This window comes from Perca flavescens, chromosome 11 (genome assembly GCF_004354835.1).
Source record: "Perca flavescens isolate YP-PL-M2 chromosome 11, PFLA_1.0, whole genome shotgun sequence".
NCBI classification, from domain to species: domain Eukaryota; kingdom Metazoa; phylum Chordata; class Actinopteri; order Perciformes; family Percidae; genus Perca; species Perca flavescens.
This window is the reverse complement of record NC_041341.1, coordinates 21046711-21058813: the sequence shown is the minus strand read 5'-3', so window position 1 is coordinate 21058813 and position 12103 is coordinate 21046711. Positions and strand designations below refer to the sequence as shown.

Sequence of the window (12103 nt, the reverse complement as noted above, 5' to 3'; positions counted from 1 at the left end):
ATTTTATTAAAAATATTCCATTTTAATGCAAAAGCACATAATACACAATCTCACTTAACATGAACGAGGTAGATTCATGTCAACTTTGCGCTCAATAGAGTAAGGAACACTTGATAGTTTTCAAAACACTGTCAAGGCGTTAAATTCAACATTACTTTAATTATTCAATAAATAAGGCCTTCAAGAAGAAAGCTCTCTAAACAGGTTCTTCTTTAGATAGTCCTTCCAGGCATCTGGTGTTGAAAGCTCCATAGAGTTCCATTCAAAGTGAGGGATCTGTAAAAAAACAGATTATTTCAGTGTCACTGACATTTAATATGGTCACCGCATGTAATCTTTATTTTTTTTGTTTTTAAAAGACTATTTTTGGGGCATTTTAAGGCCTTTATTTGACAGAACAGCTTAACACAGGAAAGGGGAGAGAGAGAGGGATGACGTGCAGCAAAGGGCCGCAGGTCGGAATCAAGCCCGCGGCCACTGCGGTAAGGACTGAACCTTTGTACATGGGACGCATGCTCAACCAGGTGAGCTACCCGGGCGCCCCACCGCATGCAATCTTAAAATGGTATCTTCTCACCTGAACCACACTATATCCCAGAATTTCAAGGTGTCGTTTTCTCATCAGGGCTTCACCTTTCATATGGGGAGAGTTCTTGCAGAAGGACTTTGAATCAAGAAAGTCCACAGCAACTCTTGAGTGATAAAGTAAAAGCAGGATGTCAAACATAATTCATTTCCGATTGGTCTACTTATTCATCTTTATTATTCATGTTGTTTTCGGATATATCCCTACCGCTGAGCTCCAGGTGGCAGCTCATCCCTCATGTTTTCCACTGAGCTGGTCCCCCAGTGAACCTTTCCTCTGTCTGAGATCTGCAGTGTGCTGGGCTCGCTGTAGGGCAACGGCTGCAGATGTTTGTCCAGTATGCATTCAAAGTCTGTAAAGGCACAACATGGTCACATTACGCTTCTGACGGAAATAACGGTAATATAATGTGACCGTTACCTTAAAGCTTGTGTTTAAGAGTTCTAAATTGAAATTCATCAGTATAAATTGACTTGATGCATGGCAAGTGAATGGGCTACCCATCGTATGAGCTTCATTTTTCCTCAGGTGCAGACTTTAATAGAATGGGTGCGATAAAACATCAAATTAGCGTTTAATGTAGAGATAGAAATCCCCCCTCATAATACTCACCTGCAGTGTAAAAATATGGAGTGACAACTGCTACTCGAACATAGTTAATGCCACCGAGAACCTCGCCCAGCATTTTGTGGATTTGCTGTTGCACAGGACTCACAGTGCCATTCCCTGAAAAAAAACAAAAAACATTTTGACAGACTATATGACAGTACATATTTATTTGAATTCCATTTTCCCCACCTAAACTTGTGCATCTTTGTTACCTTTCTTTTGCAACTGCTGGCAGTAGCGCTCATGAAACCAGGGCACCTGGAACTCGGGACACTCGAGACACACGGCACGATTGAGCTCCATGAGGCGTAGTCTGGTCCGCATGTTTAGGTTATCAGGTAGAGCTGTAAGAAGTTTAGGACAACAGTTAATCTTATTGAACTGTGAAGTGCTTACATTTTAAGATGTGTATTTTGCTAAAGATGCAGATTAACAATTATATTACTATAAACACATTTGCAAGCAAAGCTGGGGACATACTTTCTAGTTGGGCATCCAGCTTTCCCAGAAAGTCTATACTGAAGATTTCTTTGACCAGTTCCTCAGGAAAACAGTCGGCCACAGCCAAAGTGTACGCCAGGAGAACTAGCAGATGTGGGTCAAAGGACCCTACAAACACAAGAGGGAAAGGTGTTAGTGTAAGTTTAAAATAAAAAATAAAAAGTCAGTGTAAACTGATTGACTTACTGATATGAGGCGTGAAGCGCTGAATGCAAACATCATACAACTCGTCTGCTTGTACGGGATCATAATTCAGGACAGAGAAGGGTAGCAGGGTAGCATAGGTTGCCGAGTGGTGAATCTGAAAACGGATACAGGAAAAGTATGCTTAATATATATTTAATTATTCCAGACTCAACACATTGTGATGTCTCTTAGGGCACCTTGTCAATGTCTTTAATGGCCATACTGGCGATACGGTCCATCAGGGGAGGGCAGAGGTGATTTATCCTGGTTAAGAAGAGGGCCAGCTCAGGCACATTGGTCCAGTTTATTTGGTCCATCATCCTCTTCAGCGTGACCATCGTCTCTTCCAGTAGCATTTCCTCAAACCACTCTCCCGAAATGTACTTGAGCTCCTCCAGCACCAAGTCCAGCCGGTCGGCCGTTTGCAGCCTCTCATGCCCGCAACGATTCAGGGTCTGCAGCAGACGGACGTACTTGCTGGGAGTGTTGTGGCGGTAGGAGGGATCATTGCGCACCCACTTGGCAACGGCAAAAGAAATGGTGTTGAGGTCATTGAGATTGCACTGGGTCACTACCGCATCCACCCTTGAGATCACGCCCTCGTCAAGCCGCGGGCAGGGCAGCATAGACAGAACACGGGTCAACATGGTCACCTCGTAGGGGAAGAAGCTGCGCAGCAAAAAGCTGCAAGAGAAAGGGTAACCAGCCTATATTTCAATCAAAGAGAGAAGCAACATGTCTTCCTTAGCTCAAATAAACACTTACTTGACCAAAATGTTTCTTAGTTTAGTGAAGAGTTCGGGGTTCTGGTACTGCAGCAGAAAAAGAGCTTGGGTGATTCTGGCCACCTCCACTGGCTTGTAGCAATGAAGGTTCCTTTGGATTACCAATGCAATTCTGGAAAATAATTTTGTAATAATTAATTACATTTTACAAAATATCGGTGGAATCTTTTCACGTAAACACCTTAAGATACACAACATTATGATAAGGATCCCTGAAATTTGACTTTCAACAAGATATAACCTGAGTGGAGAGATTTTACAATAAACAAATGAACTTGTCAGAGTTTTCTGATGGGCAAACTATATCATGGAGACACTGTTTTTAAACGAATGGACCTTGTGGTGAGATTTTGTCAACTGCTGTTTCCAATGTAAAGAATTCATTTTCAGTCAACTTTTAAGACAACATGAGCGAGAGGTTCTTGGAGTTCTCAGAAAATGTAAATTTGAACATTTACAATTTCATGACAAATGCATCTGCCAAAAAAGATCATGTACATGATCAAAAGCACCAGAAGAGCTCTTAAATGGCCCTGTTTTCAAGATCAATAATGAAATGTTTTTTTGTCAGTGTACTGATATACTGTATATGGTAATACTGATATATATCCAATAAGTGGATATTGGTCGATATATTGGCTCCACTTATTAAACTATATGATATGAACTCACTTGTTCAGTAAGCTAAGATTCCTGCTCTGAATCTCTTCTAGAGCTTCAGCTATAGCCAAAGCCTGATGTGCATTGAGCTCGTCCGCCAACAGGAGGGCAGTGTTCTCCAACCTGAGAGGGATTAAACCACATTGGAGACATGTGTGACTCAAGAACTGTTGTAAAGCGTTAGATTTCCACTCATGGATCCCTCCATTGATAATGATACGAACCCGTCTCTGATCTCCTGACTGGCCATCGGAGCCAGAGCGACAAACAGTTTGGTGAAGGAGAAAGGGTCGGTGCTTGAATCAATCAGTTCTTTTAGTCTTTGTTTGACAGCGAGCCTGAAGTCACAGTTGTTGAACTGCAGGGACTGATACAGCCCCATGATGATGCTGATATTTTCTGCGTCCAGTTTGGGAATGTTGCACAAGATGATCTTGTTGCACTTCTCCAGCAGAGGCCGGTAACTGTGCTTGACGTTGCGCAGAAACTGCACCACTCTCCGCGGGTTGTTGTAATTTGAGGGATCCATGGTGTCTAGGAGATGGTCTGCCCTGCTAATCAGGGCATCCCGAAGCCGGGGAGACACGAGGGACGACATGCTGATCATCAGTGTAGTTAGGATCCTGGGAAAACATGACAAGTCAATACACAATATAAGGTACTTATATTTGATTAAATATTTGATCTTATCCGTCTCATGGCCAACCTGGCATCATCAATGGACGACAACCTCTGATCCACAATACTGGTGATGTGGCCCATTAGAGGACTGTGTTGAAGGTGCTGATCACTGAGACAGATGGAAAACTTGGACAGGGATGCCATTGGAAATCTGCAAATAAATCCCATTAATACAACCATTTTGTATACTAATTTATCTTTTTAGTAATTTATTAAAAAGAAAAATGCCAAACACTTGATGGTTTCAGCTTCTCTAATGTAGAGATCTACACCTTTTCTCTATTTGATATCAATGCATTTTTTATATTTGGGTTTAGGACTATTGGTTGGAACAAGACAGTTGAGGGTATTTTGGCATTTTATAGACTTTACAATCGCTTGATTAATGAAAGACAATAGATTATTAAATAATGAAAATGATAGTTAGTTGCAGCCCTACATCCCATCAACTCAAACTAATGTAATGCAATCATACCGGTCTATTCTGAGCCATGCTTCTGAAACCAACTGCTGAACAAGAGAGTCATGTGGATCCACATTCAACCTAAAAGATGGACAGTAATACAGGACATTATCATTCCTCTATTATGATTCAAAGACATAACACTGCAACTATTGTGTCTATAATAATTGTGTCTATATCTTTATGTACCTGAGGAAACTGTAAAGCATGTCAACCAACATAAAATCATCCATAAGAGCAATTTTGTTCTCCGCCAAAACCCGGAGAGTCAAGAACTGTGGGTGGCATTTGATGAGCTCCACAGTCCTGAGCATTTGTGGCTTCTCCTTCTGGAACTGCCAAAGCATCCCCACAGCACTGCTGACATGGTTCACTGTGAGCTTGGCCTTGTTCTTGCCCACCACATCAAACACCTGGTCTTCAGCAGAGCAAACCCGCAGCTGCTCCAGAACCTGGTCTCGGTTCACTGCCCCCCCATGAAGAAGTCTCCCAAGGAAGGAATGCACACACCTGAGCCGAAGCATCACCACAGACCTGGGCTCAAATTAAAAATGCACTGGGGTGTTCATTGTACCAACACAGTGTCCCCACTGTGCACTTCAACGTCAAACCAACAGGCAGGCAGCTATCAGCGAGCTGAGATCACACCCACAAAACTCCAGTCTGGAGGTAGCATAGGTTAGGTGCTCCTTCAGGGACCTGTGTCAACTGAAGACAGATACACACAAAAGAAACGCATTAATTTGACCTGCATCACAATGTGTTCAATTATATATGGTTATAACTTATAAGTTGGTATGCTATCGTTATAAGTAACATTTTATGCACAAACACTTGCATGATGACAGTAAGGTTAGCTCAGTGTGCCATGCTGACCTCATGCTCAGACAGGCTCATCTCGCAGACAACCCCATTCAGAGATTTCATATTACTTTCCTTAACAGTTATAACACCAATAGCTATAAGTTCAGTTTGCTAAAGCAGTATTCACGTGCATGGAAAAATAAATACCTAAAATGACTCCAGATTACTCCTGCTAGCTGGACTCTTAGCTAGGTTTCTGCAGATTACAGCGATTCAAACATAAGATATATAACACAAATACATTATGTCATTAAAATCGCTCATTCAAAGTCAAAATTACCCAGCATGCGTGCCATACTGTTACACTTCCGTAGCCAGTGACATACTGAATACGAGGGTTTTTTAAACCCTGGGTATTGCCTTTCAGTCAGGAGCCTATGCAGACATGGTGAGGTCATGGATGTATCGTATTAAGGTCGAGAGTCCTTCAGCAGGCAACCAGTTGTCCAGAGGGGTTCATTAAGGTGAGAACCCGTAAACTGACACAAATTAGACACCCCCACCCACTCAATTTGATAAGATTCCCAGGGTCCTCCATCTGATAGGATTTTCACTTTTAGATGTTATATTACAGAAAGTGTATGAAACCAATGACCAAAGAGTCATACATTATGTCATTGTGTTACTTATGGATGAAATTATAGTAAAAATAAGGATTATACCCCCTGGAACCCACACAAGGATCCACTTTGAGAATAATTGTTCTGGATGATTTCTGAGAAAGCTGTACCATTTTTTATTTATTTGTTTACATCATTTAAAAAACACAAGTATAATAGTCTGTATATAAAACTGCTCATGACAAATTTACCAAACACAAAGTTAGTCAAGATGTTGAAAAAGAAGTCCAACGTTTGGTTGGAGTCTGCCCATTTCTTCTTGTGAATGTTGAATTTTACTGCACACAAAAACATCTTTTTCAATCTCATTACCTTCAAAACATACAAGAATGTCTTTATCCTGAAATTGATTGGTTGGCCCAGTTTTCCTTCTTATAAAATGTTGAACATCAAACCCAACATGTTATGGTATACATACAGTGATACAAAATACATGCAAAATTGTTTGTTCTTCTTTTAATATAAAGTTCAAGAATATTAAATACTAAGTCTAAATCTCCCTAATATCTCTTAAACTGGATATATTTTTAACGATTTTTTAAATGAACTCTCTTTAAAAGAAAGCTGTACCTGACAGGTTAGTTTCAGGTCATAGAGTGTCGCACTGTTTCCGTGTTTCCCAGCTACGTGCCGGCTGCGTTGACTGGCGCACGCTTCTTGAAATACTGACGTCCCTGCCGCGCCATCTTTAGAAAACAGTGAGCCCAACACTGAATGAAACTTGATTTCCGTCGTTTTTGGGAGCTGCTCGCTATATGGAGTGATAGCCTTGTTTTTCCAGGTGATGTGATTTCGCATTAACCACATCTTGGCGATATATTTGTGTAGTTAATATGTCGAAATTGTATGGTTCACATCATGTAGAAGAATCCCTGTACATGTTATCTGACTGAGGCTAGGTTAACTTGCTAATGCTAACGCCAGGCCTACCGTTAGGGTGACGGTGTGTCTATGTGAAACCATAACTATAGAATAAAAAACAAACGAACTATTATGTTTAAAATCCCTCTGTCGTCGCAACGTTAACGCTACCTGTGTCAGTAACGTTTATGTTGTCCATTATATGGCAATTGGCAATGTTATTCATAAAGCACCTTTTTATTAAACGTAAACTCAAAGTGCTTTATATTTGAAGACAAAATGTAAAAATATAAGCATGAGAATAAAGCATAAACAAAAAAATACAATGTAAGCATCAACACAAGCCCTGTACAAAAAAACACACACACACAAACAAACTGTAATTAACCAAAAGCCTGAGAAGACAAGGCAAGTTATTTAGAGCTAAATTATCTTTGTGTTCTCTATGTTTCTCCCCTTCAGGTGTAGTAAAGGAGTAAAGGAGATCATGGGGATCAAGGTCCAGCGCACTCGGTGCTTCCTTGACATTGGCATCAGTAATGTGCTCGGTAAGGAGGACACCTCAACTTTCTGGCTACTTACTGATACATTCACTCAGTTGTCAGTTTAATATATTAGGTCATTGCAGCTAAATGATAATACCGTCTAATATGACAGCCCTGTAATAAATGTTACCTCCGTTAATAGTACACTCTTAGATTGTCTACTGTTTTAGAGAGGTGTTGATTAAACTGTATTGTCATTTTGGAGGATAGCATTTGTGCTGCTGTTGAATTATATTGTATTCTAAAAATGGTTTCTAATATTTAGTCTACATTCATTGATATAATTAGGGTGGGAAGAAGGGTTTCAGTAGGATATCTTGCAAATATATTGTATTATACTGCATTAGTACTAATGTACTGACCACTGAAGTTGATTTTTTTAATTTATTTTTTTCATCATAATAAACAAAACTAACTCTTTCCTCATAGTCGGCAGAGTTGTGGTTGAATTGTTCTCAGACATCTGTCCCAAAACTTGTGAAAACTTCAGGTGCCTCTGCACAGGTGATAATGGATTTCTACACAATAATATGCCAGGAAATGTTTTACTTCATGGCACAGTTTTAATATTGATAGCTGACAATTAACTGTGTTTCATTCAGGTGAAAAAGGCATTGGTAAAGGCACTATGAAACCCCTGCACTACAAAGGATGTCTGTTCCATCGAGTTGTAAAAGACTTCATGATTCAAGGAGGAGACTTCAGCGAAGGTGAGTTATGAAAGTTTGGAGGATGTGAATGGTGCACTTAGCTTGTGAAGGGATTGTTAATGTGTTAAAAGCATCGCAAAGCAGTCAGGTTTTACCTGCTACATATGCATGTATGGTGTCCGCATCTTAAAAGGAAAGCATCAACAAAGCTTAACATCAACCTAACCAAATATGTATAACCAGCAATTAGCAGAAGTTTTATAACCTCATAAATCTCTTTCCTGTAGCAGCCCATTTCTTATGTTTTATTTCTTCTCTGACATCGTAGGTAATGGACGAGGAGGCGAATCCATCTATGGAGGCTTTTTTGAAGGTAAAGAGTCCACTGTCAGAGCTGTCAGTTGTTATCCAAACCGACGTTGGCTTCAAGATGGCAGTACAATCTTATCCTTTTCCCCCAGATGAAAGCTTTGCTGTTAAACACAACAAGGAGTACCTGTTGTCTATGGCCAATAGGGGCAAAGATACCAATGGATCACAGTTTTTTATGTAAGCACCTTTCCTTTATATTATAAATTGCATTAGACTCATTAGTTTGTTCTGTCATCCTTTAGTCAAACGAATAATTAAATGCTTTTTTTGTCTTGAATGGCCTGCTGTAACACTTCAGAACAACAAAACCCTCACCACATCTGGATGGGTGAGTGCTGCTTCATTGCATCTAAAACTTTGAATGATTGCATTGTGTACAATGTACGCAATATGTTTCACTTAGATCAACATAGCTAAAGCTCAACCCCACTGTATTTTTTTTCAGTGTCCATGTGGTTTTTGGTCATGTGATTTCTGGCCAAGAGGTTGTTCAAACCATGGAGAACCAGAAAACGGATCCTAATAGCAGACCGTATGCTGACGTGAAAGTTTTGAACTGTGGAGAGCTTGTCCCTAAATCTAAAGGTTTGTTTGTTTGTATCAGACGTCAGCTTGTGATTTGTCTACTGTAGATTTGTATAAAGCACTGCTTCTAAAACTCTTAAATGTTGGCAGCAAAGAAAGATGAAAAAAAGAAAGAGCGAGCCTCTTCCAGTTCCAGCAGTAGCTCCAGCAACTCTGAGAGCTCATCACAGTCCTCCTCTGATTCTGAAGAATCTGAGAAGGAATCTAAGAAGAAGAAGAAAAAGAAGGTGAAAAAGCTAAAAAAGAAAGAGAAGAAGGAAAAGAAAAGGTACTTCATTTGTCACATTTGCACCATCTGCAGTGTAAACAGTGTCTAGTGTCTTTATTCTGAGCTGCAATGCTTTCATAGGTCAGAGGCTGAAAGTGCTGAAGAGAAAGAACAAGAAGAGGTGGTTACATCTACTGTACGTCCTGAAGAAATTCCACCCATCCCAGAGAACCGATTTCTCATGAGGAGGAGTCCCCAGGTGGCCCAGAAGCCAAAAGAGGAGGCTGAAAAGGTTCAGCCAAAAAAGGAGGAAAGGCCAAGAGAAAGGTTAGTTTGCTTCACAAACAGCCAATATGACATGATGAATAATGCCATTGTCTGGTAAATTTCATGCCTTGTTTTTTATTTTATTTTTTCTTCTCTTTAGTGCTGGCATAACATATAATTCTCAATCATCATATCACAGAAGACTGGTGATGACACGGTCCGGGAGGAAGATAAAAGGCAGGGGTCCGAGGGTAGGTGCTCTGCACCAATGAGAAGAGCTCCGTTAACATTTTGTCCACTCTGTCACAATTCATATTGTGTTAATGAGATTGGAATATGTCAAATAGCTTTAATAAGGCAGTGACACCTAAAATTGAATTTCACCATTCATGAACATTGTAATTGCATTTTTATAAAATGTCTGTCTTGTCCAGTGTGAGTTTCAGTTTAAGAACAGAAGTAAGTGGTTTGTCCTTTTTCCCATCCAGCGCTATCGGACTCCGTCACGCTCTCGTTCCAGGTCCAGAGATCGTTTTCGGCGCAGTGAAACCCCTCCACACTGGCGTCAGGAGATGCAACGTCAGAGGATGAGGGCAGTCACTGGAGAGCGCTGGATTAAGGGTGACAAGTAAGATAACCTCACTTTGACTTAATAAAGTGTATGTAACAGTACAATTCACAAATGTAAAACAAGATTTTAAAAAAGACCATAAAATAAGGCTGCCCATTTAAAATGAATTCTGCCAGTCAGAGGCCTTAGCTTTCTTTAAATATAAACTTGCACATATTGACATCCCTTTAAGTATGCCTAGCAGTGATGAAATGTTTGACAAAAAACAAGAAAACTTATCTGGGTGGGTACCTGAAATGTTTCCAGATATTAGTTGTGAATGAAATGCAAAGGCTGTTATATTTCTATATTTTAAAGCTAATCCGTGTCATTAAACAAGAACATTCATTATGTAAGCAAATAATGAAACTGTTTTCTGAACTTTTGAGGAATGTTTCCAACAGTTAGATTATATTAGCTCAGAACATTATTTAAGGCTGTCACGTAGCTCTATAGTGGTGCCTAATGTCCGTACTCTGTTCTTTTTAACAGAGGGGACATGAACGAGGCCAAGGATGAGGCTGCTAAAGCTCCAAGAAGAGAAAGATGGACCGCTGACACAAAGCGCGAACACACAGCTGAGGGTAAAAAAGACAAGAAAACTCGGTCCCATAGATCCAAAAGCAAAGAAGAGGACAATGATGAGAAGAATGAGAATCATAGCAAACACAAGGCAAAGAAACGGGATAAATCCCAAAGCCGCAGTAAAAGCAGGGAAAAGAGTAGGAGGTCTAAAAGCAGAGAGAAGGGTCATAAGCACAAAAGTGACGACCGAAAAGGTCGCTCAAGGAGCAAAGACCAAAATGTGAATAAGAAGGAAAAGGAGTCAGAGTCTGATCACAATAAAGATAGAAATAAGGGTCATGAGTCGGATAAAAAGCATAAAGAGGATACCAAAGGAAGAAATGGTGAGAGAACTAGAACTAAGTCCAAAAGTAAGGAAAGGCCAACAACAAAAGATGGGCACAGATCAAGCAGCAGGAACAGGGATAAGAGCGGGCGTGCAGCGTCAAAAGACAAAGAAGAAAAACGAGAAAAGGACAGAGAGAGGGGCAAAGAACGTGTTAGGAGTCAGGACAGACGACACAACAGTGAAAGGGAGAATAAGAAGCGAGGGACATCCAGGGATAAGGAACAGCGAACAAGAAGTCCAGAAAGAAATAAGCCGAGAGACTCCCACAGAGGCAGGCGCTCCAGAAGCAAGAGCAATAAGAGAGACCACAGCAGAGATCGGTCGTCTCATAGAAAGGACAAAGACAGAGAATCTGGCAACCAAAGGAGAAGACGTAGCAGCAGTTCTGAGAGCAATAGAGACGAGAAAAGGAAGAGTCAAAAGAGCCCAGATGGCAAACGGAGAAAAGCAAATAGTAGCTCCAGATCCAAAGACCGAAGAAGCCCGGCCAAACCAAGACCAGATAGTACGAAGGGCAAAGACCGAAACGACAGCAAGAGGAATAAATCGAGCTCAAGCTCTGACAGCGACTGAGACAGTGATGAAATCCTAAAGGAATAGATTGGGAGTTTTAAAGTCTGTCCCTATTTTTTTACCCACTACACATATAGTATGCAGCATCATTTTTCCATGTTCAAAATCCTCATTCAGTGCCTACAAACCCATTCCACAGTTGAGCCAAAGCTAACAGGGTTATACAGAAGTCCGTCAAAGCACATTTCCAAACTGTGAATACCACGCCTCAAACCTGCAATGGCAGACTGTAGCATCATGTATGCTTTGGCTGAACTATGGTCTTCATTTTGGCACAGAATGGAAGTTGTGGATTTGCCTTTACAATAAGTCCCCCGCCCCCCCTTCAATGTTAACACAGTTGGTTTTGGGGATAAGGACAGTCTCTTAGTTTGGCAAATGTCTGATATTTACTTGTCATGTATTTTTACTACAAAAATCAATCTGGAAGAAAACGCTCTTCATTTCGTGCATGCTTAGCCCTGTCATTGTTTGATGGAATTTGTACGTTCATACTTTTTTTTTTTTTTTTTTTTTTTTTTTCTTACATCCATGACCTTGTACTGTAATCCTATTTGTTAACCT

General features: G+C 40.5%; 2 protein-coding genes across 3 annotated transcripts; one reads left to right on the top strand and one right to left on the bottom strand.

The window, feature by feature from the left end:
* Position 1: 1 nt before the first annotated feature.
* Positions 2–5721, bottom strand: fastkd1 (FAST kinase domains 1). 2 transcript variants are annotated; one of them, XM_028591507.1, is made up of 16 exons: positions 5616–5676; positions 5483–5531; positions 4661–5179; positions 4484–4552; positions 4034–4159; positions 3552–3950; positions 3340–3450; positions 2648–2779; positions 2080–2566; positions 1883–1997; positions 1676–1804; positions 1408–1539; positions 1199–1312; positions 794–938; positions 578–692; positions 2–276 (listed from the first exon to the last, which is right to left on the bottom strand). In XM_028591507.1, the coding sequence occupies exons 3-16, from the start codon at positions 4993–4995 to the stop codon at positions 181–183; spliced, it is 2505 nt and encodes an 834-aa protein (XP_028447308.1). In that variant the 5' UTR covers positions 4996–5179; positions 5483–5531; positions 5616–5676; the 3' UTR covers positions 2–180. The 2 variants fall into 2 exon arrangements, with proteins under 2 accessions (XP_028447308.1, XP_028447307.1); XM_028591506.1 differs by lacking the exon at positions 5483–5531 and having other exon boundaries at positions 5616–5721.
* Positions 5722–6578: 857 nt separating this feature from the next.
* ppig (peptidylprolyl isomerase G (cyclophilin G)) lies at positions 6579–11854 on the top strand. Its single transcript, XM_028590523.1, has 13 exons — positions 6579–6736; positions 7279–7364; positions 7791–7865; positions 7964–8071; positions 8340–8384; positions 8473–8560; positions 8682–8711; positions 8829–8968; positions 9059–9236; positions 9318–9503; positions 9604–9694; positions 9932–10071; positions 10546–11854. The coding sequence occupies exons 2-13, from the start codon at positions 7304–7306 to the stop codon at positions 11537–11539; spliced, it is 2136 nt and encodes a 711-aa protein (XP_028446324.1). The 5' UTR covers positions 6579–6736; positions 7279–7303; the 3' UTR covers positions 11540–11854.
* The last annotated feature ends 249 nt before the right edge of the window (positions 11855–12103 follow it).

Bases quoted from the DNA above. Each gene is read 5' to 3' on its own strand.
- fastkd1 (XM_028591506.1), bottom strand. From the start codon at position 4,995: ATGCTTCGGCTCAGGTGTGTGCATTCCTTCCTTGGGAGACTTCTTCAT. The intron at 2,567-2,647 runs GTAAGTGTTTAT...TTTCTCTTGCAG, and splicing joins CTAAGAAACATTTTGGTCAA to CTTTTTGCTGCGCAGCTTCT. The intron at 1,805-1,882 runs GTAAGTCAATCA...TTGTGTTTGTAG, and splicing joins GCGCTTCACGCCTCATATCA to GGTCCTTTGACCCACATCTG.
- ppig (XM_028590523.1), top strand. From the start codon at position 7,304: ATGGGGATCAAGGTCCAGCGCACTCGGTGCTTCCTTGACATTGGCATC. The intron at 8,385-8,472 runs GTAAAGAGTCCA...CTTTTCCCCCAG, and splicing joins CTATGGAGGCTTTTTTGAAG to ATGAAAGCTTTGCTGTTAAA. The intron at 10,072-10,545 runs GTAAGATAACCT...TCTTTTTAACAG, and splicing joins CGCTGGATTAAGGGTGACAA to AGGGGACATGAACGAGGCCA.